At 34.6% G+C, this 27,652-nt stretch overlaps 2 protein-coding genes across 15 annotated transcripts in view; one reads left to right on the top strand and one right to left on the bottom strand.

Moving 5' to 3' along the window:
- The first annotated feature begins 277 nt into the window (after positions 1 to 277).
- Positions 278 to 5,840, top strand: LOC127856316 (uncharacterized). Its single transcript, XM_052392456.1, has 5 exons — positions 278 to 619; positions 762 to 883; positions 2,331 to 2,502; positions 3,267 to 4,060; positions 5,362 to 5,840. The coding sequence occupies exons 1-4, from the start codon at positions 455 to 457 to the stop codon at positions 4,056 to 4,058; spliced, it is 1,251 nt and encodes a 416-aa protein (XP_052248416.1). The 5' UTR covers positions 278 to 454; the 3' UTR covers positions 4,059 to 4,060; positions 5,362 to 5,840.
- A 17,163-nt stretch (positions 5,841 to 23,003) lies between these two features.
- LOC127856309 (uncharacterized) overlaps positions 23,004 to 27,652 on the bottom strand; it is an 82,395-nt gene continuing 77,746 nt past the window's right edge. For 13 of the 14 annotated variants that reach the window (XM_052392440.1, XM_052392432.1, XM_052392433.1 and 10 more), the window contains one exon: positions 23,004 to 27,393. In XM_052392440.1, the coding sequence (XP_052248400.1) occupies positions 27,339 to 27,393 (55 nt within the window). In that variant the 3' untranslated portion in view covers positions 23,004 to 27,338. The remainder of the gene's footprint in view (positions 27,394 to 27,652) is intronic. The other variant, XR_008037956.1, reaches the window with a different exon arrangement.

Genomic DNA, 27,652 nt, shown 5'->3' with positions numbered 1-27,652 from the left:
TTGTCCATATAAACATTTAAAACTGTGGTAATTTCGTAAATGTACAACATATACTTCGCTTTTATGTTTTTACATGAGCGAATACTATTTTGTCGGGAAATGTGAGAATCACCATCCGATCTCACAATCGTTGTTATAACAATATAAACACGATTTTATAATTAACAAAAGCAGGTTCATTTAATGAAATTTTACATCGAAAGAGTGCAAAATACTAATAGTCTGTTATAGTCATGGCCGAGAGGTGACACATACAAATAAGGGCGTGTCACTGTATAGGAAACAGGTGTGTTTGACCCATCCCAAAATCATGTACTCTGTGTATGGAATACTGCGCAGAAAATCAATAATTGGCGAACGGATTGCGAAAACAATAGGGAATTTCGAAAATAAGTTGTATCCAGGTAAATAAAATTATTTTCACCGTAAGTCCAACTGACGGTGACATCGAACTATGGAGTACCGATCTATGCAAGAATCAATATCAAGGAGGGAAATAACCGAAAATGACGCTATGATGGAATCTAAGAATTCGATGATTCACGTGGTCTCAATGATAGAATACTTGAACACAAAGATGAAATTGGAGCAGTATACAGAAGTAATGGACATCCTAAAAGTGAGTGCAAACCAATCAATTTATCAATCAACCAATCGATCGATCAATAAATACATCTTGCATTATTTAATTCAGTTATTCCTTCATGTATTCATAGTGGACTTAATTTATTCAAAGCGGAAATCGCTTCATTTCGTTTCAGAGTATCCGAAACATGAAAGATCCAGAACTGGTAAAACTTTGGGACGAGGCAATAGTTCAAATACATTTGCGCCGAAACAACCTCCCCATGTCACCGATAAACAAGTTTCGAGTTCGTCAAAGGTAATGGTTCTACCTAATATGAAGCTTAGGGCAGTTTGATATTTTCATGCTGTTAATTCCGATTTTTCGTCCCAGATTAGCCTCTGCAGTCCGCGAGTTTCTCAGGGACGACACTTTCCGCTTTTATGGTATTTTTCGTTTGAAGGAAGTCTCTCCTTAGCGAAAATCCAGTTTATGCGGAAAGTGTCGTCCCTGATTATCCTGCGCGGACTGCACGGGCTAATCCGGGACGACACTTTACGCACTTGCATAGAGTTAAGAGCATATTATTAATATGATCATATTTGAACAGTCGGTACTTGATCTTGTACTGACCGTACCTCTAAGTCTGACCTTGATATTTGAACTTGGAACAGAGTAGCTAAAGGAACTTGAGAGAATATCTTTTTATGCCCCCTTCTTCGAAGAAGAGGGTGTATATATTTTTTTTTGCCTGTCTGTCTGTCATTCCGTCATTCTGTCCCAAAACTTTAACCTTACATAAAAGCTTTGCAATAACTTTTGAAATATTGAACATAGCAACTTGATATTCGGCATGCATGTGTGTCTCATGGAGCTGCACATTTTGAGTGGTGAAAGGTCAAGGTCAAGGTCATCCTTCAAGGTCAAAGGTAAAAAAAGCAGCGCATTAGGGGGCATTGTGTTTCTGACAAACACATCTCTTGTTTGTAATGACTATACCTTTTATGCCGCGAAATGTCAGAAAACATAAAACGCGACATGTTAGTTAATATTGCAGCCAGAAAAGGGAACTGAGAAGTCTAATTAAGAGACGTTAGAATCTATAAGCGAAATGAGTTGTTTACGCGAATATTACCAATAACAAAGAAGCTGAATAATCGCAAAACGTCAATCTAAATTTTCTATGTCTTGCATTTCGTTGTTTAAGATCGTTGATACGTGTTAATTTCCTCGTCAGTATTTCATAGTTGAATTAAAAATTCGCCGGTCACCGTTTTTACTGCATACATTTAAATACATGAAATAGTTCTTGTATATTTGTCCAATCAGGAAAATAAGTGTCAGCGTTTCTTGAGACTTTTATATATATTAATATTATAAAAAAAGTTTTATGAAAAGCGTATATCTAATTGGCTATTGTTCTAAAATAGATGTACATTTAATGTCAAGTAGAATAAATGAAAAGAACATGCGGACAACAGCGGGAACGGAAATGAATAAAAATACTGAAATTCAGTAATTATATGTGCGTATGCTTAGAAATGTACGCAGCTTCCGAATTGATTCGAAATGTAACTAAAACACGTTAATCATTAATCAAAATAAACATATGAATTTCGAGTGAACATGATACAGGGTAAAGTCCGGAATAATGGTGCATTTCCAAATATCCAGAAATTTGCCTTAGGCGAAATAGAGGTTACGAAATTCAGCTGTATGCCATGACTTATTCCGAGTTTTATTATTTGAAATGGATTTTTTTTAGGCACCCACCACCGCCGGGAATCTGCGAAGACGGACGGGGACGCCAGGCGCGCATGCTCCGGAGTTCCCGGCGCGTGCTCGCGGCCTGGTACCAAAGACACGCCCTCAATCCGTATCCTTCGGGGACGGAGAAGCGGAAACTGGCGCTTGAGGCGGGACTTACTTTAAAACAGGTACCAACACTGTTATTTTTGGTCAAATTATGTGCCGTATTCGCCCCAATTTCAAATGTCAAAAAGTTTTTTTTCCCGAATGACCGCATTAAATTCCCAATGCAAGGTTTCCAAAAACATACATGTAGTTTGTTTGTAAATAAAATGCAATATTTAGTTACTGTCCCTATGTTGATCACCGGGTAAAACCTTAGTAAATATAATATAGAAAACACTTATTCTCAATCTTAAAGTATTTGTTAACAAAAATAAAGTACACAAATTTCCCAAAGTTCAGTCAAAACGACGCGAGTTTTCCCAATATAAAGGGCCTCGGCCTAATTCCCAAAATGTAAAAAAAACAAATGGGTACACGGTAAATGCGTGCCACGCGATTACACTAAGGCCTTAGCGCACATAACTAAGTGAACACGAGGAAAACGATTATGAGCTAGAATAAACATAAATTTACGTTTTTGTACCAGGTCAAATTTGAAATCTTTAATTGTATTTTATTTTTACGGACAGTATAAAGTAATGGCCTATCAGTATAAATGTCTGATTCTAAACGTTATTTTTTACTGCCGTCGTTAGTTTTTATTTGACACTCAGTGCTAGCAAAGTAACTTAGGTCATTCAATTCAGGGAGCATTCTAATACATTACAGATATGTTTATTTTTGGGTTCCACTTCATCAAGTAGTTTAAATCGTATGACAACATCGTATACTATCACCATTTTGTATTATTAATATGCATAATGTACATACGTCACACATTGACTAGGTTTCCATGTGGTTCACCAACAAGCGCAGACGAAGGCGGATGCAGGATTTCCGCGAAGACGAAATTGGGAGTGCAAGTTGTTCAGTAGGTCAAGGTCACTCATGTGCGGAAAGTAGTTGCCACGTGGTTACAAGTACAGAACTCGACGAAAACAACAATTGTGCTAGATATGGTACAAGTAATATTTCATCAATGGTTGGCAATTGCTCTGAATGGGTAACACGCGGTGAAAATACTGGTTCGTGTATAAAGTCCTATTTAAAATCGTTCCTGGAAAAGCGCATGCAAATAGACGAACAGCAGACGTGCAGTACAACACAGTATTGTCCGTTGGATCAGGAGGAACAGGGAAATAAATTTAGAGAGGAATTCAATCCTTGTACAGAAATTTCGAGTTCAACCTCCAACATTCAGTTTTCAATATTTGATGAACGAATTACGGCTGTCGCAAAAAGGCTGTCCTCATATTGCGATGAAACTATAAACCTTTCTCTAAAAGAAAGTAGGTCGATCTCCATGACAACGCACGATCAAGAATTTGTCATGGGGACTGGCAGTGATGAACAATATCATTGGTCTAATGCTGCTAACAACAGCGCATTGTACGACACTGCACTTAGTACCCGTTTCTATGGCGATTGTTACCATGGCAGCAACAATAACAATGGAGATCATGAAGATGTAGAAATAGCGCAATTTTCACAAAGTGCTCAGGCAAGGGAAGACTTGCATGGTAACAATTACATCCATTTAACCATGAGCCAAGAAGTAAATCATGGTAACATGGATTAAAGGTCAGTTTTCTCTCCTGTCTAACAAGATATTATGGAGACTCTGTAGGGAATTATATCAAATGAGCAAGTGTAAGAAATATAATATTGTATACATGTAATAATGAAATAATAAGAAATACATTTTAAGACATGAGAGGGCAACAAGCCCTAGGTCGCTCAACTGCTACTTGGAGGATCTGAACTGTTCCAACAGCTTTTGTTACGCTTCCAAAACCATTTTGCAACTTTTTATGCTCCCCCCCCCCCCCAATATTTTTTGGGGGGAGCATATAGTCGCCGCTTCGTCTGTCCGTGCGTGTGTGTGTGTGTCCGTCCGTGCACAATTTTTGTCCGGGCTATTTCTCAGTAACTAATGACCGGAATTCAATTAAACTTTATGGGAAGCATCACTACCAAGAGGAGCTCTGGTCGGATGATTTTTCACAGAGTTATGGCCCTTTGAAATTTTCCATTAACTGTACATATAGTGCAATTCTTGTCCGGGCTATTCCTCAGCAACTAATGACCGCAATTCAATTAAACTTTATGGGAAGCTTCACTACCAAGAGGAGATGTGCATATTATCAGCGGGTTCTGGTTGAATAACTTTTCACAGAGTTATGGCCCTTTGAAATTTTCTATAAACTGTACATATAGTGCAATTCTTGTCCGGGCTATTTCTCAGCAACTAATGACTGGAATTCAATGAAACTTTATGGGAAGCTTCACTACCAAGAGGAGATGTGCATATTATTAGCCATTTTCGTCGAATGATTTTTCACAGAGTTATGGCCCTTTGAAATTTTCCATTGTACATATAGTGCAATTCTTCTCCGAGCTATTTCTCAGCAACTTATTAGGGGCATTCAATGAAACTTTATAGGAAGCTTCACTACCAACAGGAAATGTGCATATTATCAGCTGGTTATGGTCGGATGATTTTTCACAGAGATATGGCCCTTTGAAATTTTCTAAAAACTGTACATATAGTGCAATTCTTTTCCGGGCTATTTCTCTGGAATTCAATGAAACTTTATGGGAAGCTTCACTACCTTGAGGAGATGCGCATGTTATTTGTGGGTTCTGGTTAGATGATGTATTTAGAGAGTTATGGCCCTTTGAAATTTTTAATTTGCTAAACCATCCATCGTATTATTTTGTCCAAAGTTATGCCCCTCAAGATGTTTCCTTTTATCTGAATATATCGTGCAATATTGTGACCAAAAAAACCTTTGGGGAGCATCACCCATCTCCGACGGTTTCTTGTTTTATTTATACTACACATGCAGACAAAAATATAATTGATTTTTTTTCCATTTCAGCTTCATCAAAGACAAAGATGCTTCTATAGAAGAAGTTTTGCCACCTAATGCCTCAATAAGTTTCGATTAAAGATGCATCTATATGAGAAGTTTAAATGCCTGGTGCCTCCATTGAGGTTTTCATTTCAGATGTCTCAAGCCAAGTTTGGATTCCTAAAACCTGTAAAAAAGCTTCGAATCCTGGACTGATAACACCTTATTCTCTGTCTGTTATTTAAAATTGGACCAGTCCTTCCAAGAAAAGATGGTCTTGAATTTTTTACCTTTGATTGTGAAATGGAAAGGAGGTCATTATAATTGCACTGAAAAAAAGACCGTCGTGTAGCTGGTAACAAACAAAACTTATGATAAATAACTTCTCTGTCGTACCATGATTTGATGTATTATTCACGTTAATTCATGTAAGACGTTATAATGTTACATAAATTATCAAATAGAAAAAATGTTTCAACATGTCAAACTGAAAGTAATTAACCTAAAAAAACGGTATTTTATGAGTTCTAAGAGCTTTTGTACATGTTTGTCATTTTTTTTTTCAAATGTCAGTTTTAAACAAATTGTTAGTTTTACTACTTTCAAAATCTGCTTTTTTACATTTAGAACGATGTTTACATATTAGTTAAGAAATTACAATATAAATGTTCTATAAAGAAGAAATTATTTTGTTTACACATTTTGAAGTGGTACCATGCAGTCATGTTGAATTAATATGTAAAACTCGCGCACTGAATTAATATGTAAAACTTGCGCACTTGTTATTTTATTCATCTGTCCTTTTTCTGATTTTTCTTTTTTTTACCCACAAGTTACAGTTGAATTATCAACGACATCTTATGTACATTTTTACATAGAACATGTTTAATGAATTGTTGTTTTGCATTAAATATTTGCCCCTAATCTACAACATTAATATTTTCTATTTTACACACACTGTCTAATTGTTTAACACTTATTAATCATTTTATAGTTATTGAAGAAATCACTTCAATGTCGTTTTGTTTTGCATGAAATATTTGTTTCTATTCTACTACATTAATATTTTCAATTTTACACAGTCATATTGACTAATTGTTTTACACTTGTTAATCATTGTATTGTTATTGAAGAAATCACTTAAAGATCATGTTGTTTGGTTAATAATGTTTAGTTGCACAATGTATTTTGCCTTTACACATGTTGATTTGTTGCTAAATAAAACACCCAATTGCTTAATAAAACATTGATTAAACAAGATATGTGTTTGTCAGAAACACTATGTCCCCTTCTGCGCCACTTTGAAGCTATATCTTTGACCTTGAAGGATGACCTTGACCTTTCACCACTCAAATGTGCAGCTCCATGAGATACACATGCATGCCAAATATGAAGTTGCTATCTTCAATATTGCAAAAGTTATAGCAAAAAGTTGGGACAAACAAACACACCAACAGACAGGGCAAAAACAATCTGTCCCCCACTATAGTGGGTGGGGGACATAAAAAGGGGGAATGTGAATTTTGTTCTTAAAATTTGTCTCTTCAAAAATGAAATAATGTAAGTCAAACTTGTGCTTGTTTAATAAACGGTTTTAAAAAAGAAAATCACAAACATCTTGAAACAATTCTTCAACATTTCATAAAGATAAGTTTTAAGTTTCTTAATTTATCAGATTTTTTTTAAATAACATTTTAAAAGAAACGTAATAAATTATTCTCTGAGACACTATGTTTTTTTGTTGTTTTCAAACATGTGGATGGCAAGGTAAAGCCCATTTGGTATAGTGCTGGAATACAATTCCAATGATAGCGGGTGCCATCCCTGGCCCAGACCCATGACTTGTGTGGTGCTTGGTATGGATATTTTTCTACAAGCATTCTTCTCCTTAAAATGGGGCAGTAATTAGTTAATGGCAAAGGTATGGGTACTTTGTATGTGTGCATATGTTTCAAATGAGTAGTTAAACAGACCACCATTATATTACTGAAATACTGTTGAAAACTGCGAAAAAGTTCAACAAAACAAACATACATGGCAGTATGAAAATATTGAGCTTAAGCCTGACATGTAACAGACTTTAGCACCACTTATAACAGACTTTAGCACCACTTATAACAGACTTAGCACCACTTATAACAGACTTTAGCACCACTTATAACAGAATTTAGCACCACTTATAACAGAATTTAGCACCACTTATAACAGACTTTAGCACCACTTATAACAGACTTAGCACCACTTATAACAGACTTTAGCACCACTTATAACAGACTTTAGCACCACTTATAACAGAATTTAGCACCACTTATAACAGACTTAAGCACCACTTATAACAGACTTTAGCACCACTTATAACAGACTTTAGCACCACTTATAACAGAATTTAGCACCACTTATAACAGACTTAAGCACCACTTATAACAGACTTTAGCACCACTTATAACAGACTTTAGCACCACTTATAACAGAATTTAGCACCACTTATAACAGACTTTAGCACCAATTATAACAGACTTTAGCACCACTTATAACAGAATTTAGCACCACTTATTAAAGACTTTAGCACCACTTATAACAGACTTTAGCACCACTTATAACAGACTTAGCACCACTTATAACAGACTTTAGCACCACTTATAACAGACTTTAGCACCACTTATAACAGACTTTAGCACCACTTATAACAGACTTTAGCACCACTTATAACAGACTTTAGCACCACTTATAACAGAATTTAGCACCACTTATAACAGACTTAAGCACCACTTATAACAGACTTTAGCACCACTTATAACAGACTTTAGCACCACTTATAACAGAATTTAGCACCACTTATAACAGACTTTAGCACCAATTATAACAGACTTTAGCACCACTTATAACAGAATTTAGCACCACTTATTAAAGACTTTAGCACCACTTATAACAGACTTTAGCACCACTTATAACAGACTTTAGCACCACTTATAACAGACTTTAGCACCACTTATAACAGACTTTAGCACCACTTATAACAGACTTTAGCACCACTTATTAAAGACTTTAGCACCACTTATTAAAGACTTTAGCACCACTTATAACAGACTTTAGCACCACTTATAACAGACTTTAGCACCACTTATAACAGACTTTAGCACCACTTATAACAGACTTAGCACCACTTATAACAGACTTTAGCACCACTTATAACAGAATTTAGCACCACTTATAACAGAATTTAGCACCACTTATAACAGACTTTAGCACCACTTATAACAGACTTTAGCACCACTTATAACAGACTTAGCACCACTTATAACAGACTTAGCACCACTTATAACAGACTTTAGCACCACTTATAACAGAATTTAGCACCACTTATAACAGACTTAAGCACCACTTATAACAGACTTTAGCACCACTTATAACAGACTTTAGCACCACTTATAACAGAATTTAGCACCACTTATAACAGACTTAGCACCACTTATAACAGACTTTAGCACCACTTATAACAGACTTTAGCACCACTTATAACAGAATTTAGCACCACTTATAACAGACTTTAGCACCAATTATAACAGACTTTAGCACCACTTATAACAGAATTTAGCACCACTTATTAAAGACTTTAGCACCACTTATAACAGACTTTAGCACCACTTATAACAGACTTTAGCACCACTTATAACAGACTTTAGCACCACTTATAACAGACTTTAGCACCACTTATAACAGACTTTAGCACCACTTATTAAAGACTTTAGCACCACTTATTAAAGACTTTAGCACCACTTATAACAGACTTTAGCACCACTTATAACAGACTTTAGCACCACTTATAACAGAATTTAGCACCACTTATAACAGACTTTAGCACCAATTATAACAGACTTTAGCACCACTTATAACAGACTTTAGCACCACTTATAACAGACTTTAGCACCAATTATAACAGACTTTAGCACCACTTATAACAGACTTTAGCACCAATTATAACAGACTTAAGCACCACTTATAACAGACTTTAGCACCAATTATAACAGACTTTAGCACCACTTATAACAGAATTTAGCACCACTTATTAAAGACTTTAGCACCACTTATTACAGACTTTAGCACCACTTATAACAGACTTTAGCACCACTTATAACAGACTTTAGCACCACTTATAACAGACTTTAGCACCACTTATAACAGACTTTAGCACCACTTATTACAGACTTAAGCACCACTTATAACAGACTTTAGCACCACTTATAACAGACTTTAGCACCACTTATAACAGACTTTAGCACCACTTATAACAGACTTTAGCACCAATTATAACAGACTTTAGCACCACTTATAACAGAATTTAGCACCACTTATTAAAGACTTTAGCACCACTTATAACAGACTTTAGCACCACTTATAACAGACTTTAGCACCACTTATAACAGACTTAGCACCACTTATTTAAGACTTTAGCACCACTTATAACAGACTTTAGCACCACTTATAACAGACTTTAGCACCACTTATAACAGACTTTAGTACCACTTATAACAGACTTAGCACCACTTATAACAGACTTTAGCACCACTTATAACAGACTTTAGCACCACTTATAACAGACTTAGCACCACTTATTAAAGACTTTAGCACCACTTATAACAGACTTTAGCACCACTTATAACAGACTTTAGCACCACTTATAACAGACTTTAGCACCACTTATAACAGACTTTAGCACCACTTATAACAGACTTAGCACCACTTATAACAGACTTTAGCACCACTTATAACAGACTTTAGCACCACTTATAACAGACTTTAGCACCACTTATAACAGACTTTAGCACCACTTATAACAGACTTAGCACCACTTATAACAGACTTTAGCACCACTTATAACAGACTTTAGCACCACTTATAACAGAATTTAGCACCACTTATAACAGACTTAAGCACCACTTATAACAGACTTTAGCACCACTTATAACAGACTTTAGCACCACTTATAACAGAATTTAGCACCACTTATAACAGACTTAAGCACCACTTATAACAGACTTTAGCACCACTTATAACAGACTTTAGCACCACTTATAACAGAATTTAGCACCACTTATAACAGACTTTAGCACCAATTATAACAGACTTTAGCACCACTTATAACAGAATTTAGCACCACTTATTAAAGACTTTAGCACCACTTATAACAGACTTTAGCACCACTTATAACAGACTTTAGCACCACTTATAACAGACTTTAGCACCACTTATAACAGACTTTAGCACCACTTATAACAGACTTTAGCACCACTTATTAAAGACTTTAGCACCACTTATTAAAGACTTTAGCACCACTTATAACAGACTTTAGCACCACTTATAACAGACTTTAGCACCACTAATAACAGAATTTAGCACCACTTATAACAGACTTTAGCACCAATTATAACAGACTTTAGCACCACTTATAACAGACTTTAGCACCACTTATAACAGACTTTAGCACCAATTATAACAGACTTTAGCACCACTTATAACAGAATTTAGCACCACTTATTAAAGACTTTAGCACCACTTATAACAGACTTTAGCACCACTTATAACAGACTTTAGCACCACTTATAACAGACTTAGCACCACTTATTTAAGACTTTAGCACCACTTATAACAGACTTTAGCACCACTTATAACAGACTTTAGCACCACTTATAACAGACTTTAGTACCACTTATAACAGACTTAGCACCACTTATAACAGACTTTAGCACCACTTATAACAGACTTAGCACCACTTATAACAGACTTAGCACCACTTATTAAAGACTTTAGCACCACTTATAACAGACTTTAGCACCACTTATAACAGACTTTAGCACCACTTATAACAGACTTTAGCACCACTTATAACAGACTTTAGCACCACTTATAACAGACTTAGCACCACTTATAACAGACTTTAGCACCACTTATAACAGACTTTAGCACCACTTATAACAGACTTTAGCACCACTTATAACAGACTTTAGCACCACTTATAACAGACTTAGCACCACTTATAACAGACTTTAGCACCACTTATAACAGACTTTAGCACCACTTATAACAGAATTTAGCACCACTTATAACAGACTTAAGCACCACTTATAACAGACTTTAGCACCACTTATAACAGACTTTAGCACCACTTATAACAGAATTTAGCACCACTTATAACAGACTTAAGCACCACTTATAACAGACTTTAGCACCACTTATAACAGACTTTAGCACCACTTATAACAGAATTTAGCACCACTTATAACAGACTTTAGCACCAATTATAACAGACTTTAGCACCACTTATAACAGAATTTAGCACCACTTATTAAAGACTTTAGCACCACTTATAACAGACTTTAGCACCACTTATAACAGACTTTAGCACCACTTATAACAGACTTTAGCACCACTTATAACAGACTTAGCACCACTTATAACAGACTTTAGCACCACTTATTAAAGACTTTAGCACCACTTATAAAGACTTTAGCACCACTTATAACAGACTTTAGCACCACTTATAACAGACTTTAGCACCACTTATAACAGAATTTAGCACCACTTATAACAGAATTTAGCACCACTTATAACAGACTTTAGCACCAATTATAACAGACTTTAGCACCACTTATAACAGACTTTAGCACCACTTATAACAGACTTTAGCACCAATTATAACAGACTTTAGCACCACTTATAACAGACTTTAGCACCAATTATAACAGACTTAAGCACCACTTATAACAGACTTTAGCACCAATTATAACAGACTTTAGCACCACTTATAACAGAATTTAGCACCACTTATTAAAGACTTTAGCACCACTTATTACAGACTTTAGCACCACTTATAACAGACTTTAGCACCACTTATAACAGACTTTAGCACCACTTATAACAGACTTTAGCACCACTTATAACAGACTTTAGCACCACTTATTACAGACTTAAGCACCACTTATAACAGACTTTAGCACCACTTATAACAGACTTTAGCACCACTTATAACAGACTTTAGCACCACTTATAACAGACTTTAGCACCAATTATAACAGACTTTAGCACCACTTATAACAGAATTTAGCACCACTTATTAAAGACTTTAGCACCACTTATAACAGACTTTAGCACCACTTATAACAGACTTTAGCACCACTTATAACAGACTTAGCACCACTTATTTAAGACTTTAGCACCACTTATAACAGACTTTAGCACCACTTATAACAGACTTTAGCACCACTTATAACAGACTTTAGCACCACTTATTACAGACTTAAGCACCACTTATAACAGACTTTAGCACCACTTATAACAGACTTTAGCACCACTTATAACAGACTTTAGCACCACTTATAACAGACTTTAGCACCAATTATAACAGACTTTAGCACCACTTATAACAGAATTTAGCACCACTTATTAAAGACTTTAGCACCACTTATAACAGACTTTAGCACCACTTATAACAGACTTTAGCACCACTTATAACAGACTTAGCACCACTTATTTAAGACTTTAGCACCACTTATAACAGACTTTAGCACCACTTATAACAGACTTTAGCACCACTTATAACAGACTTTAGTACCACTTATAACAGACTTAGCACCACTTATAACAGACTTTAGCACCACTTATAACAGACTTTAGCACCACTTATAACAGACTTAGCACCACTTATTAAAGACTTTAGCACCACTTATAACAGACTTTAGCACCACTTATAACAGACTTTAGCACCACTTATAACAGACTTTAGCACCACTTATAACAGACTTTAGCACCACTTATAACAGACTTAGCACCACTTATAACAGACTTTAGCACCACTTATAACAGACTTTAGCACCACTTATAACAGACTTTAGCACCACTTATAACAGACTTAGCACCACTTATAACAGACTTTAGCACCACTTATAACAGACTTTAGCACCACTTATAACAGAATTTAGCACCACTTATAACAGACTTAAGCACCACTTATAACAGACTTTAGCACCACTTATAACAGACTTTAGCACCACTTATAACAGAATTTAGCACCACTTATAACAGACTTAAGCACCACTTATAACAGACTTTAGCACCACTTATAACAGACTTTAGCACCACTTATAACAGAATTTAGCACCACTTATAACAGACTTTAGCACCAATTATAACAGACTTTAGCACCACTTATAACAGAATTTAGCACCACTTATTAAAGACTTTAGCACCACTTATAACAGACTTTAGCACCACTTATAACAGACTTTAGCACCACTTATAACAGACTTTAGCACCACTTATAACAGACTTTAGCACCACTTATAACAGACTTTAGCACCACTTATTAAAGACTTTAGCACCACTTATTAAAGACTTTAGCACCACTTATAACAGACTTTAGCACCACTTATAACAGACTTTAGCACCACTTATAAAAGAATTTAGCACCACTTATAACAGACTTTAGCACCAATTATAACAGACTTTAGCACCACTTATAACAGACTTTAGCACCACTTATAACAGACTTTAGCACCAATTATAACAGACTTTAGCACCACTTATAACAGACTTTAGCACCAATTATAACAGACTTAAGCACCACTTATAACAGACTTTAGCACCAATTATAACAGACTTTAGCACCACTTATAACAGAATTTAGCACCACTTATATATTAAAGACTTTAGCACCACTTATTACAGACTTTAGCACCACTTATAACAGACTTTAGCACCACTTATAACAGACTTTAGCACCACTTATAACAGACTTTAGCACCACTTATAACAGACTTTAGCACCACTTATAACAGACTTTAGCACCACTTATTAAAGACTTTAGCACCACTTATAACAGACTTTAGCACCACTTATTAAAGACTTTAGCACCACTTATAACAGACTTTAGCACCACTTATAACAGACTTTAGCACCACTTATAACAGACTTAGCACCACTTATAACAGACTTTAGCACCACTTATAACAGACTTTAGCACCACTTATAACAGACTTAGCACCACTTATTAAAGACTTTAGCACCACTTATAATACTTTAGCACCACTTATTAAAGACTTTAGCACCACTTATTAAAGACTTTAGCACCACTTATAACAGACTTTAGCACCACTTATAACAGACTTTAGCACCACTTATTAAAGACTTTAGCACCACTTATAACAGACTTTAGCACCACTTATAACAGACTTTAGCACCACTTATAACAATCTTTAGCACCACTTATAACAGACTTTAGCACCACTTATAACAATCTTTAGCACCACTTATTAAAGACTTTAGCACCACTTATAACAGACTTTAGCACCACTTATAACAGACTTTAGCACCACTTATAACAGACTTTAGCACCACTTATAACAGACTTTAGCACCACTTATTAAAGACTTTAGCACCACTTATAACAGACTTTAGCACCACTTATTAAAGACTTTAGCACCACTTATAACAGACTTTAGCACCACTTATAACAGACTTTAGCACCACTTATAACAATCTTTAGCACCACTTATAACAGACTTTAGCACCACTTATTAAAGACTTTAGCACCACTTATAACAGACTTTAGCACCACTTATTAAAGACTTTAGCACCACTTATAACAATCTTTAGCACCACTTATAACAGACTTTTAGCACCACTTATTAAAGACTTTAGCACCACTTATTAAAGACATTAGCACCACTTATTAAAGACTTTAGCACCACTTATAACAGACTTTAGCACCACTTATAACAATCTTTAGCACCACTTATAACAGACTTTAGCACCACTTATAACAGACTTTAGCACCACTTATAACAGACTTTAGTACCACTTATAACAGACTTTAGCACCACTTATAACAGACTTTAGCACCATTTATTACAGACTTTAGCACCACTTGTAACAGACTTTAGCACCACTTATAACAGACATTAGCACCACTTATAACAGAATTTAGCACCACTTGTAACAGACTTTAGCACCACTTATAACAGACTTTAGCACCACTTATAACAGACTTTAGCACCACTTATAACAGACTTTAGCACCACTTATAACAGACTTTAACACCACTTATAACAGACTTAGCACCACTTATAACAGACTTTAGCACCACTTATAACAGACTTTAGCACCACTTATAACAGAATTTAGCACCACTTATAACAGACTTAAGCACCACTTATAACAGACTTTAGCACCACTTATAACAGACTTTAGCACCACTTATAACAGAATTTAGCACCACTTATAACAGACTTAAGCACCACTTATAACAGACTTTAGCACCACTTATAACAGACTTTAGCACCACTTATAACAGAATTTAGCACCACTTATAACAGACTTTAGCACCAATTATAACAGACTTTAGCACCACTTATAACAGAATTTAGCACCACTTATTAAAGACTTTAGCACCACTTATAACAGACTTTAGCACCACTTATAACAGACTTTAGCACCACTTATAACAGACTTTAGCACCACTTATAACAGACTTTAGCACCACTTATTAAAGACTTTAGCACCACTTATTAAAGACTTTAGCACCACTTATAACAGACTTTAGCACCACTTATAACAGACTTTAGCACCACTTATAACAGAATTTAGCACCACTTATAACAGATTTTAGCACCAATTATAACAGACTTTAGCACCACTTATAACAGACTTTAGCACCACTTATAACAGACTTTAGCACCAATTATAACAGACTTTAGCACCACTTATAACAGACTTTAGCACCAATTATAACAGACTTAAGCACCACTTATAACAGACTTTAGCACCAATTATAACAGACTTTAGCACCACTTATAACAGAATTTAGCACCACTTATAACAGACTTTAGCACCAATTATAACAGACTTTAGCACCACTTATAACAGACTTTAGCACCAATTATAACAGACTTTAGCACCACTTATAACAGAATTTAGCACCACTTATTAAAGACTTTAGCACCACTTATTTACCACTTATAACAGACTTTAGCACCACTTATAACAGACTTTAGCACCACTTATAACAGACTTTAGCACCACTTATAACAGACTTTAGCACCACTTATTAAAGACTTTAGCACCACTTATTACAGACTTTAGCACCACTTATAACAGACTTTAGCACCACTTATAACAGACTTTAGCACCACTTATAACAGACTTTAGCACCACTTATAACAGACTTTAGCACCACTTATAACAGACTTTAGCACCACTTATAACAGACTTTAGCACCACTTATTAAAGACTTTAGCACCACTTATAACAGACTTTAGCACCACTTATTAAAGACTTTAGCACCACTTATAACAGACTTTAGCACCACTTATAACAGACTTTAGCACCACTTATAACAGACTTAGCACCACTTATAACAGACTTTAGCACCACTTATAACAGACTTTAGCACCACTTATAACAGACTTAGCACCACTTATTAAAGACTTTAGCACCACTTATAATACTTTAGCACCACTTATTAAAGACTTTAGCACCACTTATTAAAGACTTTAGCACCACTTATAACAGACTTTAGCACCACTTATAACAGACTTTAGCACCACTTATTAAAGACTTTAGCACCACTTATAACAGACTTTAGCACCACTTATAACAGACTTTAGCACCACTTATAACAATCTTTAGCACCACTTATAACAGACTTTAGCACCACTTATAACAATCTTTAGCACCACTTATTAAAGACTTTAGCACCACTTATAACAGACTTTAGCACCACTTATAACAGACTTTAGCACCACTTATAACAGACTTTAGCACCACTTATAACAGACTTTAGCACCACTTATTAAAGACTTTAGCACCACTTATAACAGACTTTAGCACCACTTATTAAAGACTTTAGCACCACTTATAACAGACTTTAGCACCACTTATAACAGACTTTAGCACCACTTATAACAATCTTTAGCACCACTTATAACAGACTTTAGCACCACTTATTAAAGACTTTAGCACCACTTATAACAGACTTTAGCACCACTTATTAAAGACTTTAGCACCACTTATAACAATCTTTAGCACCACTTATAACAGACTTTTAGCACCACTTATTAAAGACTTTAGCACCACTTATTAAAGACATTAGCACCACTTATTAAAGACTTTAGCACCACTTATAACAGACTTTAGCACCACTTATAACAATCTTTAGCACCACTTATAACAGACTTTAGCACCACTTATAACAGACTTTAGCACCACTTATAACAGACTTTAGTACCACTTATAACAGACTTTAGCACCACTTATAACAGACTTTAGCACCATTTATTACAGACTTTAGCACCACTTGTAACAGACTTTAGCACCACTTATAACAGACATTAGCACCACTTATAACAGAATTTAGCACCACTTGTAACAGACTTTAGCACCACTTATAACAGACTTTAGCACCACTTATAACAGACTTTAGCACCACTTATAACAGACTTTAGCACCACTTATTAAAGACATTAGCACCACTTATAACAGACTTTAGCACCACTTATAAAAGACTTTTAGCACCACTTATTAAAGACTTTAGCACCACTTATTAAAGACATTAGCACCACTTATTAAAGACTTTAGCACCACTTATAACAGACTTTAGCACCACTTATAACAATCTTTAGCACCACTTATAACAGACTTTAGCACCACTTATAACAGACTTTAGCACCACTTATAACAGACTTTAGTACCACTTATAACAGACTTTAGCACCACTTATAACAGACTTTAGCACCACTTATAACAGACTTTAGCACCACTTGTAACAGACTTTAGCACCACTTATAACAGACATTAGCACCACTTATAACAGAATTTAGGACCACTTGTAACAGACTTTAGCACCACTTATAACAGACTTTAGCACCACTTATAACAGACTTTAGCACCACTTATAACAGACTTTAGCACCACTTATAACAGACTTTAGCACCACTTATAACAGACTTTAGCACCACTTATAACAGACTTTAGCACCACTTATAACAGACTTTAGCACCACTTATAACAGACTTTAGCACCACTTATAACAGACTTTAGCACCACTTATTAAAGACTTTAGCACCACTTATAACAGACTTTAGCACCACTTATAACAGAATTAAGCACCACTTATTAAAGACTTTAGCACCACTTATTAAAGACTTTAGCACCACTTATTAAAGACTTTAGCACCACTTATTACAGACTTTTAGCACCACTAATTAAAGACTTTAGCACCACTTATTAAAGACTTTAGCACCACTTATTAAAGACTTTAGCACCACTTATAACAGACTTTAGCACCACTTATAACAGACTTTAGCACCACTTATAACAGACTTTAGCACCACTTATAACAGACTTTAGCACCACTTATAACAGACTTTAGCACCACTTATTAAAGACTTTAGTACCACTTATTAAAGACTTTAGCACCACTTATTAAAGACTTTAGCACCACTTATAACAGACTTTAGCACCACTTATAACAGACTTTAGCACCACTTATAACAGACTTTAGCACCACTTATAACAGACTTTAGCACCACTTATAACAGACTTTAGCACCACTTATAACAGACTTTAGCACCACTTATTAAAGACTTTAGCACCACTTATTAAAGACTTTAGCACCACTTATTAAAGACTTTAGCACCACTTATAACAGACTTTTAGCACCACTTATTAAAGACTTTAGCACCACTTATTAAAGACTTTAGCACCACTTATAACAGACTTTAGCACCACTTATAACAGAATTTAGCACCACTTATTAAAGACTTTAGCACCACTTATTAAAGACTTTAGCACCACTTATAACAGACTTTTAGCACCACTTATTAAAGACTTATGCACCACTTATTAAAGACTTTAGCACCACTTATAACAGACTTTAGCACCACTTCTTACAGACTTTAGCACCACTTATAACAGACTTTAGCACCACTTATTAAAGACTTTAGCACCACTTATTAAAGACTTTAGCACCACTTATTAAAGACTTTAGCACCACTTATTTAAGACTTTAGCACCACTTATTAAAGACTTTAGCACCACTTATTAAAGACTTTAGCACCACTTATTAAAGACTTTAGCACCACTTATAACAGACTTTTAGCACCACTTATTAAAGACTTTAGCACCACTTATTAAAGACTTTAGCACCACTTATTAAAGACTTTAGCACCACTTATTAAAGACTTTAGCACCACTTATTTAAGACTTTAGCACCACTTATTAAAGACTTTAGCACCACTTATTAAAGACTTTAGCACCACTTATTAAAGACTTTATCACCACTTCTTACAGACTTTAGCACCACTTATAACAGACTTTTAGCACCACTTATAACAGACTTTAGAACCATTTATTACAGACTTTAGCACCACTTATAACAGACTTTAGCACCACTTCTTACAGACTTAAGCACCACTTATAAGACTTTAGCACCACTTATTAAAGACTTTAGTACCACTTATTAAAGACTTTAGCACCACTTATTAAAGACTTTAGTACCACTTATTACAGACTTTAGCACCACTTATAACAGACTTTAGCACCACTTCTTACAGACTTAAGCACCACTTATAAGACTTTAGCACCACTTATTAAAGACTTTAGTACCACTTATTAAAGACTTTAGCACCACTTATTAAAGACTTTAGTACCACTTATTAAAGACTTTAGCACCACTTATAACAGACTTTAGCACCACTTATAACAGAATTTAGCACCACTTATTAAAGACTTTAGCACCACTTATTAAAGACTTTAGCACTACTTATTAAAGACTTTAGCACCACTTATAACAGACTTTTAGCACCACTTATTAAAGACTTTAGCTACACTTATTAAAGACTTTAGCACCACTTATAACAGACTTTAGCACCACTTCTTACAGACTTTAGCACCACTTATAATAGATTTTAGCACCACTTATTAAAGACTTTAGCACCACTTATTAAAGACTTTAGCACCACTTATTAAAGACTTTAGCACCACTTATTTAAGACTTTAGCACCACTTATTAAAGACTTTAGCACCACTTATTAAAGACTTTAGCACCACTTATTAAAGACTTTAGCACCACTTATTAAAGACTTTAGCACCACTTATTAAAGACTTTAGCACCACTTATTAAAGACTTTAGCACCACTTATTAAAGACTTTAGCACCACTTATAACAGACTTTTAGCACCACTTATTAAAGACTTTAGCACCACTTATTAAAGACTTTAGCACCATTTATAACAGACTTTAGCACCACTTCTTACAGACTTTAGCACCACTTATAACAGACTTTAGCACCACTTATAACAGACTTTAGCACCACTCATTAAAGACTTTAGCACCACTTATTAAAGACTTTAGCACCACTTATAACAGACTTTAGCACCACTTCTTACAGACTTTAGCACCACTTATAACAGACTTTAGCACCACTTATAACAGACTTTAGCACCATTTATTACAGACTTTAGCACCACTTCTTACAAACTTTAGCACCACTTATAGCAGACTTTAGCACCACTTATAACAGACTTTAGCACCACTTCTTACAGAGTTTAGCACCACTTATAACAGACTTTAGCAACACTTATAACAGACATTAGCACCACTTATTAAAGACTTTAGCACCACTTATTAAAGACTTTAGCACCACTTATTAAAGACTTTAGCACCACTTATTAAAGACTTTAGCACCACTTATTAAAGACTTTAGCACCACTTATTAAAGACTTTAGCACCACTTATAACAGACTTTTAGCACCACTTATTAAAGACTTTAGCACCACTTATTAAAGACTTTAGCACCACTTATAACAGACTTTAGCACCACTTATAACAGACTTTAGCACCTCTTATAACAGACTTTAGCACCATTTATTACAGACTTTAGCACCACTTATAACAGACTTTAGCACCACTTATAACAGACTTTTAGCACCACTTATAACAGACTTTAGAACCATTTATTACAGAATTTAGCACCACTTATAACAGACTTTAGCACCACTTCTTACAGACTTAAGCACCACTTATAACAGACTTTAGCACCACTTATTAAAGACTTTAGTACCACTTATTAAAGACTTTAGCACCACTTATTAAAGACTTTAGTACCACTTATTAAAGACTTTAGCACCACTTATTAAAGACTTTAGCACCACTTATTAAAGACTTTAGCACCACTTATTAAAGACTTTAGCACCACTTATAACAGACTTTTAGCACCACTTATTAAAGACTTTAGCACCACTTATTAAAGACTTTAGCACCACTTATAACATACTTTAGCACCACTTCTTACAGACTTTAGCACCACTTATAACAGACTTTAGCACCACTTATAACAGACTTTAGCACCATTTATTACAGACTTTAGCAACACTTATAACAGACTTTAGAACCACTTCTTACAGACTTTAGCACCACTTATAACAGACTTTTAGCACCACTTATAACAGACTTTAGAACCATTTATTACAGACTTTAGCACCACTTATAACAGACTTTAGCACCAAATCTTACAGACTTTAGCACCACTTATAACAGACTTTTAGCACCACTTATAACAGACTTTAGAACCATTTATTACAGACTTTAGCACCACTTATAACAGACTTTAGCACCACATCTTACAGACTTTAGCACCACTTATAACAGACTTTTAGCACCACTTATAACAGACTTTAGAACCATTTATTACAGACTCTAGCCCAACCTATAACAGCTTGAGCCCTACTTGTATCAGACTAGGGCAAATTGGGTCAAATGAAAGCCAGACATATGTTTTCTGGATATTTTTCAACGGAGGCAGACAGATGGCTTCCCAAGAGACACTTACCATCCAGAAAGTTTTCAAATCATCCCATTAAGTGTCAACAGCTTCATAAGTATAATACAATAAATTAATTACAATCAATTAAGCCATTCACTTAATTGCCAACATGATTTATTATTTCAAATATTTGAAAATGATGCTTACTTCCCTGGCCTTAACTAGTCTAGTTCGCAACCCTACAAACAATGAACAATGTTTACAACCATGTACATGATTTTACATGACATGTTTCATATCCCCTCATTGGTGCAAAAAGGTTTCATGTAATGAAATGAATAGGCACATGGTACCTTTTTGCACCTATTGAGTGATACATAGAAATGATAGGTTCTACTGTTAAGAACTGTTTGGCTTTGTTTCATAAACATAATTGCAGTTTATGGTACATGTATTTAAAAGCAGCAATTATGTTTACATAGAATCTGAATTGTGGCCAATATAATTGACAAATAATGTCAACAACTTTTTAAAAGTGGCGAAATTAAGTATGGCCAACTTTGTTTTACCCAGCGGGAGACCTGATTATTGGCTACAACTGATGACAATATGGGAAGGCCAGTATTCTTTGTGGAAAACTAGCAGGATGATATATTTTCAGGTATTCATACGTCCACCGGGGGCATATGTCTGCCAGATAGGAATGCACATGTCCGACATTCTTTATAGTTTACCCAATGTCAAACTGAAATAACAGTTATGGTATCTTTTAATTAAACCATTTTATGAACACAAATAATGAAATGCAAAGTCCTTATTTTGTGCCCGATCTATAAATAAATAACACAAGTCAGTATTCGTTGTAAATAAATCTTTTACACGAGATAACTGAATAAGTCTCAACCTGTACAAAAATATATAAGTTTTATATATAATTATATATAAATATTGCATGGAAAAATAATATGACAACTTACTAATAACAGAGTTAAAAACAATGAGTAAGTTCAATTATCTGATAAACATATGTAGCAACGGACAGCAACCAAAACGAAACAAATAAATTTTATGAGTCTTTGAAATACGCTGTGGTTTAATTTGGAAAATGTGGGCATGTCTGAAATAAAATAGAAGATGTCTATGTGAACAAGGAAATGCTCTCCTATTTTTACACAATTATTGTGAAGATTTTGATGAGAATGAAACTGAAATATCATATCATATTATACATGTTTTGTATATTGTTTTCAATTAGCTCTTTGGAATACTAAAAGCATATTTCTAAAAACAAACAGAGTCCCTGAATTATGGAAATGGAATCTCTTGCGTCAAATGGACAGTTTTGTTACTAGCAGTGATATCTTCTTTATGCAGGTTCCATGCATAATTAATTGATGAATCAAGGATTTGATTTTATGAGATAGCTTTAACCCTTTGCATGCTGGGTAATTTGTCTTCTGCTAATATGTCGTCTGCTGAATTTCTAAAATTAGCATTTTCTTCGATTTTTTTCAAAGAATACTATCAGAATAGCAAACAGTTTGGATCCTGATGAGACGCCACGTTCTGTGGCGTCTCATCTGGATCCAAACTGTTTGCAAAGGCCTTTAAAATCCGGTTCCAGCGCTCAAAGGGTTCAAATGTTATGGAAATTAAAAACAATTTGAAAAGAAGTCGCTGTGAATCGCTCCCTTATAATTGAGCCTGTTACAGTCCATAGTTTTTAGCATGAAAATGAAACAAGTTAGTAAACAGGGCTTTTTTTCCTTCTGTGAGAATGGCCATTTTCACGATTTGCGAAATTCGCTACTTAAATTTTCACAATTTTAGAAAGTTGGCGACTCATTTTTTCACAACTTTGAACAGTTAGCAACTCATTTTTTCACAAAATGAGTTTTTTTTTCCACAAAATAAGGGGGCCAAGGCTGCTTCACAAAAACAGGAAAAAAAGCCCTGGTAAAGTTTATGTTAACATCATATAAGATACGGTAAATATTACCGTAAATGCAAAGAAACAATACCTGTAAACTTTAGCAACATCAATTATGTTTCAAATGAGACTGCAAGATAAATTTTGATTACAGTACTGTTGTGCAAGTGATTAAGTTTTAAATCACAGTTTTTAAATATCACATAAGAAACAGACTAAAATATTATTTTAGGCAGATAAGAAACAATAAAACAAACTTGTTTCATGTCGATTCTACACTGGTTCAAGAAAATTCCATTTATTTAATTGTAAAACTTCTTGTACTTTTAGTGAATTCATTGAATTCATGCAGTTTGAGTCTGACAGCATTACTGCTGACAGCAAATATACCCCAATACATTGATTAAAATCAACATGATGCAATTGAACGTACAGTATCTACACACAATGGACATCAACTTGAAACACTGATTAATATAGGATCCAGCATACAGTCAAACATGTGTCTGAATATTTAAATGATTAACAATTCTAAGTACTGGACAAACATTGTTTTTTATAATTAACTTATACTTAAAGAATACCGTATCTTATTGCTCCATCTGATTTTGTTTATGGCAGTAATACATAGCTAATTTCATTTTTTCTGTTTAAAAATTAAGTTTGAGTTGATTTAAGTTAATGATACTCTTGGATGAAAGATGTAAACACAAATGTAATTTCTAATATGCAAAATTTTTACAATGTGCCTCAATTTTGTGGACACATGTGATAGCGAAAGTATGCTTGAAACAAAAACACAAGACGATAAGTGGAAGACCAATTTCTTACACTGTCTTAAAAAGTAATGTAACCGAATATATGTCTTACATGGGCATTATATTGTGTATGACCATTATTACATAAAACATGTGAAAATATATATAACATTATTGTTTTGAAAGGTCTAAATGCCTACAAAAATTAACAGCCTATGATTAGAAACATATCAAATACTTAAGAAAAATATAATAATGATGTATACAAAGTACATTATCATAACATTTAATAATTTAAGCAAATTTTGTGTCTGATAAAAAAAGGCTTGAAAAGATATCAAGCTAGTTAAAAACTCTACCCTTATTTATTACCGTAAACTTGATATTATTCTTCGGAAAATAATTTTTCTTGAATTTTGAAAGGACCTCTCAACCAAGACATAAAATGTCCAACGAACGAACAAACGTTGAAGACTTATACCAGAACTGATAAAAAATTAACGAATTGACGATCAAACAAAAATGCCAGAGTTTATCAATCAATGAAATTTCAAGTTAATAAAAATAAATGAATCCACACTATCATAAGTATACGTATTATACTTTCACAAATAGCTATTATTAAAAGGAAATCGATAAAACATAGATGGTGTATAGGATCTTGCATTTATATCAGTGCTTTAATATGTGTAGTTCAAAGCTGGAAATAATATTAAGCTACATATCAGATTTTAAAAATTTATGTCTCATGGGAAATCAGTAGGTTTTGCTTCTTGCCATTCAATACTTTTGCAAATTTATTAAAAGAACAAGGGACAAAATTGTCACAAAACCAGGTTTTCATTGTGAAAAAAAAATCTGATAAAGGGAGAAAACTCAAACTGAACTTTTGAAATGACCAAAAAAAATTAACCCCCTTTGTAAGTGTTTTTTTTTTAAAATCTATTTTTAGTCGTGGCGACCTTGACATTGGAGATATTGACGTGATTCTTTCGTGGGACACACCGTCCCATGATGGTGAACAAATGTGCCAAATGATTTTAAAATCTCACAATGAATGACATAGTTATGGCCAGGACAAGCTCATTTATGGCCATTTTTGACCTTTGAACTCAAAGTGTGACCTTGACCTTGGAGATATCGACGTAATTATTTCGCGCGACACACCGTCCAATGATGGTGAACAAATGTGCCAAATGATTTTAAAATCTGACGATGAACGACATAGTTATGGCTCGGACAAGCTCATTTATGGCCATTTTTGACCTTTGAACTCAAAGTGTGACCTTGACCTTGGAGATATCGACGTAATTATTTCGCGCGACACACCGTCCAATGATGGTGAACAAATGTGCCAAATGATTTTAAAATCTGACAATGAACGACATAGTTATGGCCCGGACAAGCTTATTCCGCCAGCCCGCCAGCCAGCCAGCCAGCCCGCCAGCCAGCCAGCCAGCCAGCCCGCCCGCATTCGCCAATCTAATAACCAGTTTTTTCCTTCAGAAAACCTGGTTAAAAATATAAAGTATTATTAAGACGAAACTGAATTACCATTTAATTAAGAGCTCTTAGGATATTTGCTTATGAATAAGGAGAAATAACAAGCATGAACAAAAAAATTTCCTTTAAAAATCAGTAACTGACAAATAGAAATCTTGGCATAAGGTGATCATAATAAAGTTTTGTCCATATAATAACTGTACAATAATTTTCTTATCATTAATGTAATATTGCACCCCTTTAAAATATTTTACAATTGCTAAATATATTTTTATAATATACATTACAGTCTCTATTGGAAGAAAACAAACATATAACCAGGAATCATGATATGCATCAGATAAAACATATTTACAAACATCTTGACGCTTCGAACTGAACTTTCTGTTTTGATCACACATATAACTTTACTAAACATTTATATGGAAGAAAAGGAATGCAAGTAATTATAACATAATTCTAGATACACATTTGACTAATATATGCACATTCTTGTACAAGCAATTTATGGATTATATTTTTCCCTTGCATATAGTAACTTAGCCTAAACGTACACAGGTTAATTGCATTTTTTTCCGAAAGGTTTCCTTTACAGAAAACATTCATCTTTATAAGAACCCTTGCGTTGGGCTTTTATGTGATCGTCGACTGGCCAGTAGTTAAGTTTTCATCTGTACATTGCTTCCATCTACTCGTGATGCACATCTGACCTCTCTGAATTACACATGTCACCGCCATCATGATCACATCTGACAGAAAACTGCATCCATTACACGCATATGCCATATTTTCATCTGCTTAACATATTCTGCATTGTACATATGCATATTTTCACATTCTATTACACATATGCAAATTCTCACAATATGTTACACATTCTGCAAATACCTCATTTGCATTACACGTATATGCCAATTTTTCCATAACCTATACACAGATTGCATGACATATATATGCACATTCTCCGCAAGTGTTACACGTATGCCAATGTTTTGTGGTATCACACATAAATCGGAATTTCATCATTTATGCCAGTGAGTGGCCTTGACTGGAACCTGCAAAGGAAAGAGAAACAAATATATACAAATGAGACTCTCAGAAAAGGGGGTTTAATGCATGTGTGTAAAGTGTCATCCCAGATTAGCCTATGCAGTCTGCACAGGCTAATCAGGGCCGACACTTCCCGCCTATATTGTATAATTCGTTTACAGAAAGACTTGTTGAAAATCCAGTTTAGACTGACAGTGTCATGCCTGATAAGCCTTTGTAGGCGGCACAAGCTAATCTGAGACAACACTTTACACACACGCATTT

Source organism: Dreissena polymorpha, chromosome 13 (genome assembly GCF_020536995.1).
Source record: "Dreissena polymorpha isolate Duluth1 chromosome 13, UMN_Dpol_1.0, whole genome shotgun sequence".
NCBI classification, from domain to species: Eukaryota; Metazoa; Mollusca; class Bivalvia; order Myida; family Dreissenidae; genus Dreissena; species Dreissena polymorpha.
This window is presented reverse-complemented; position numbering and strand designations above follow the sequence as displayed.

Bases quoted from the DNA above. Each gene is read 5' to 3' on its own strand.
- LOC127856316 (XM_052392456.1), top strand. From the start codon at position 455: ATGGAGTACCGATCTATGCAAGAATCAATATCAAGGAGGGAAATAACC. The intron at 620-761 runs GTGAGTGCAAAC...ATTTCGTTTCAG, and splicing joins AAGTAATGGACATCCTAAAA to AGTATCCGAAACATGAAAGA. The intron at 884-2,330 runs GTAATGGTTCTA...GATTTTTTTTAG, and splicing joins AAGTTTCGAGTTCGTCAAAG to GCACCCACCACCGCCGGGAA.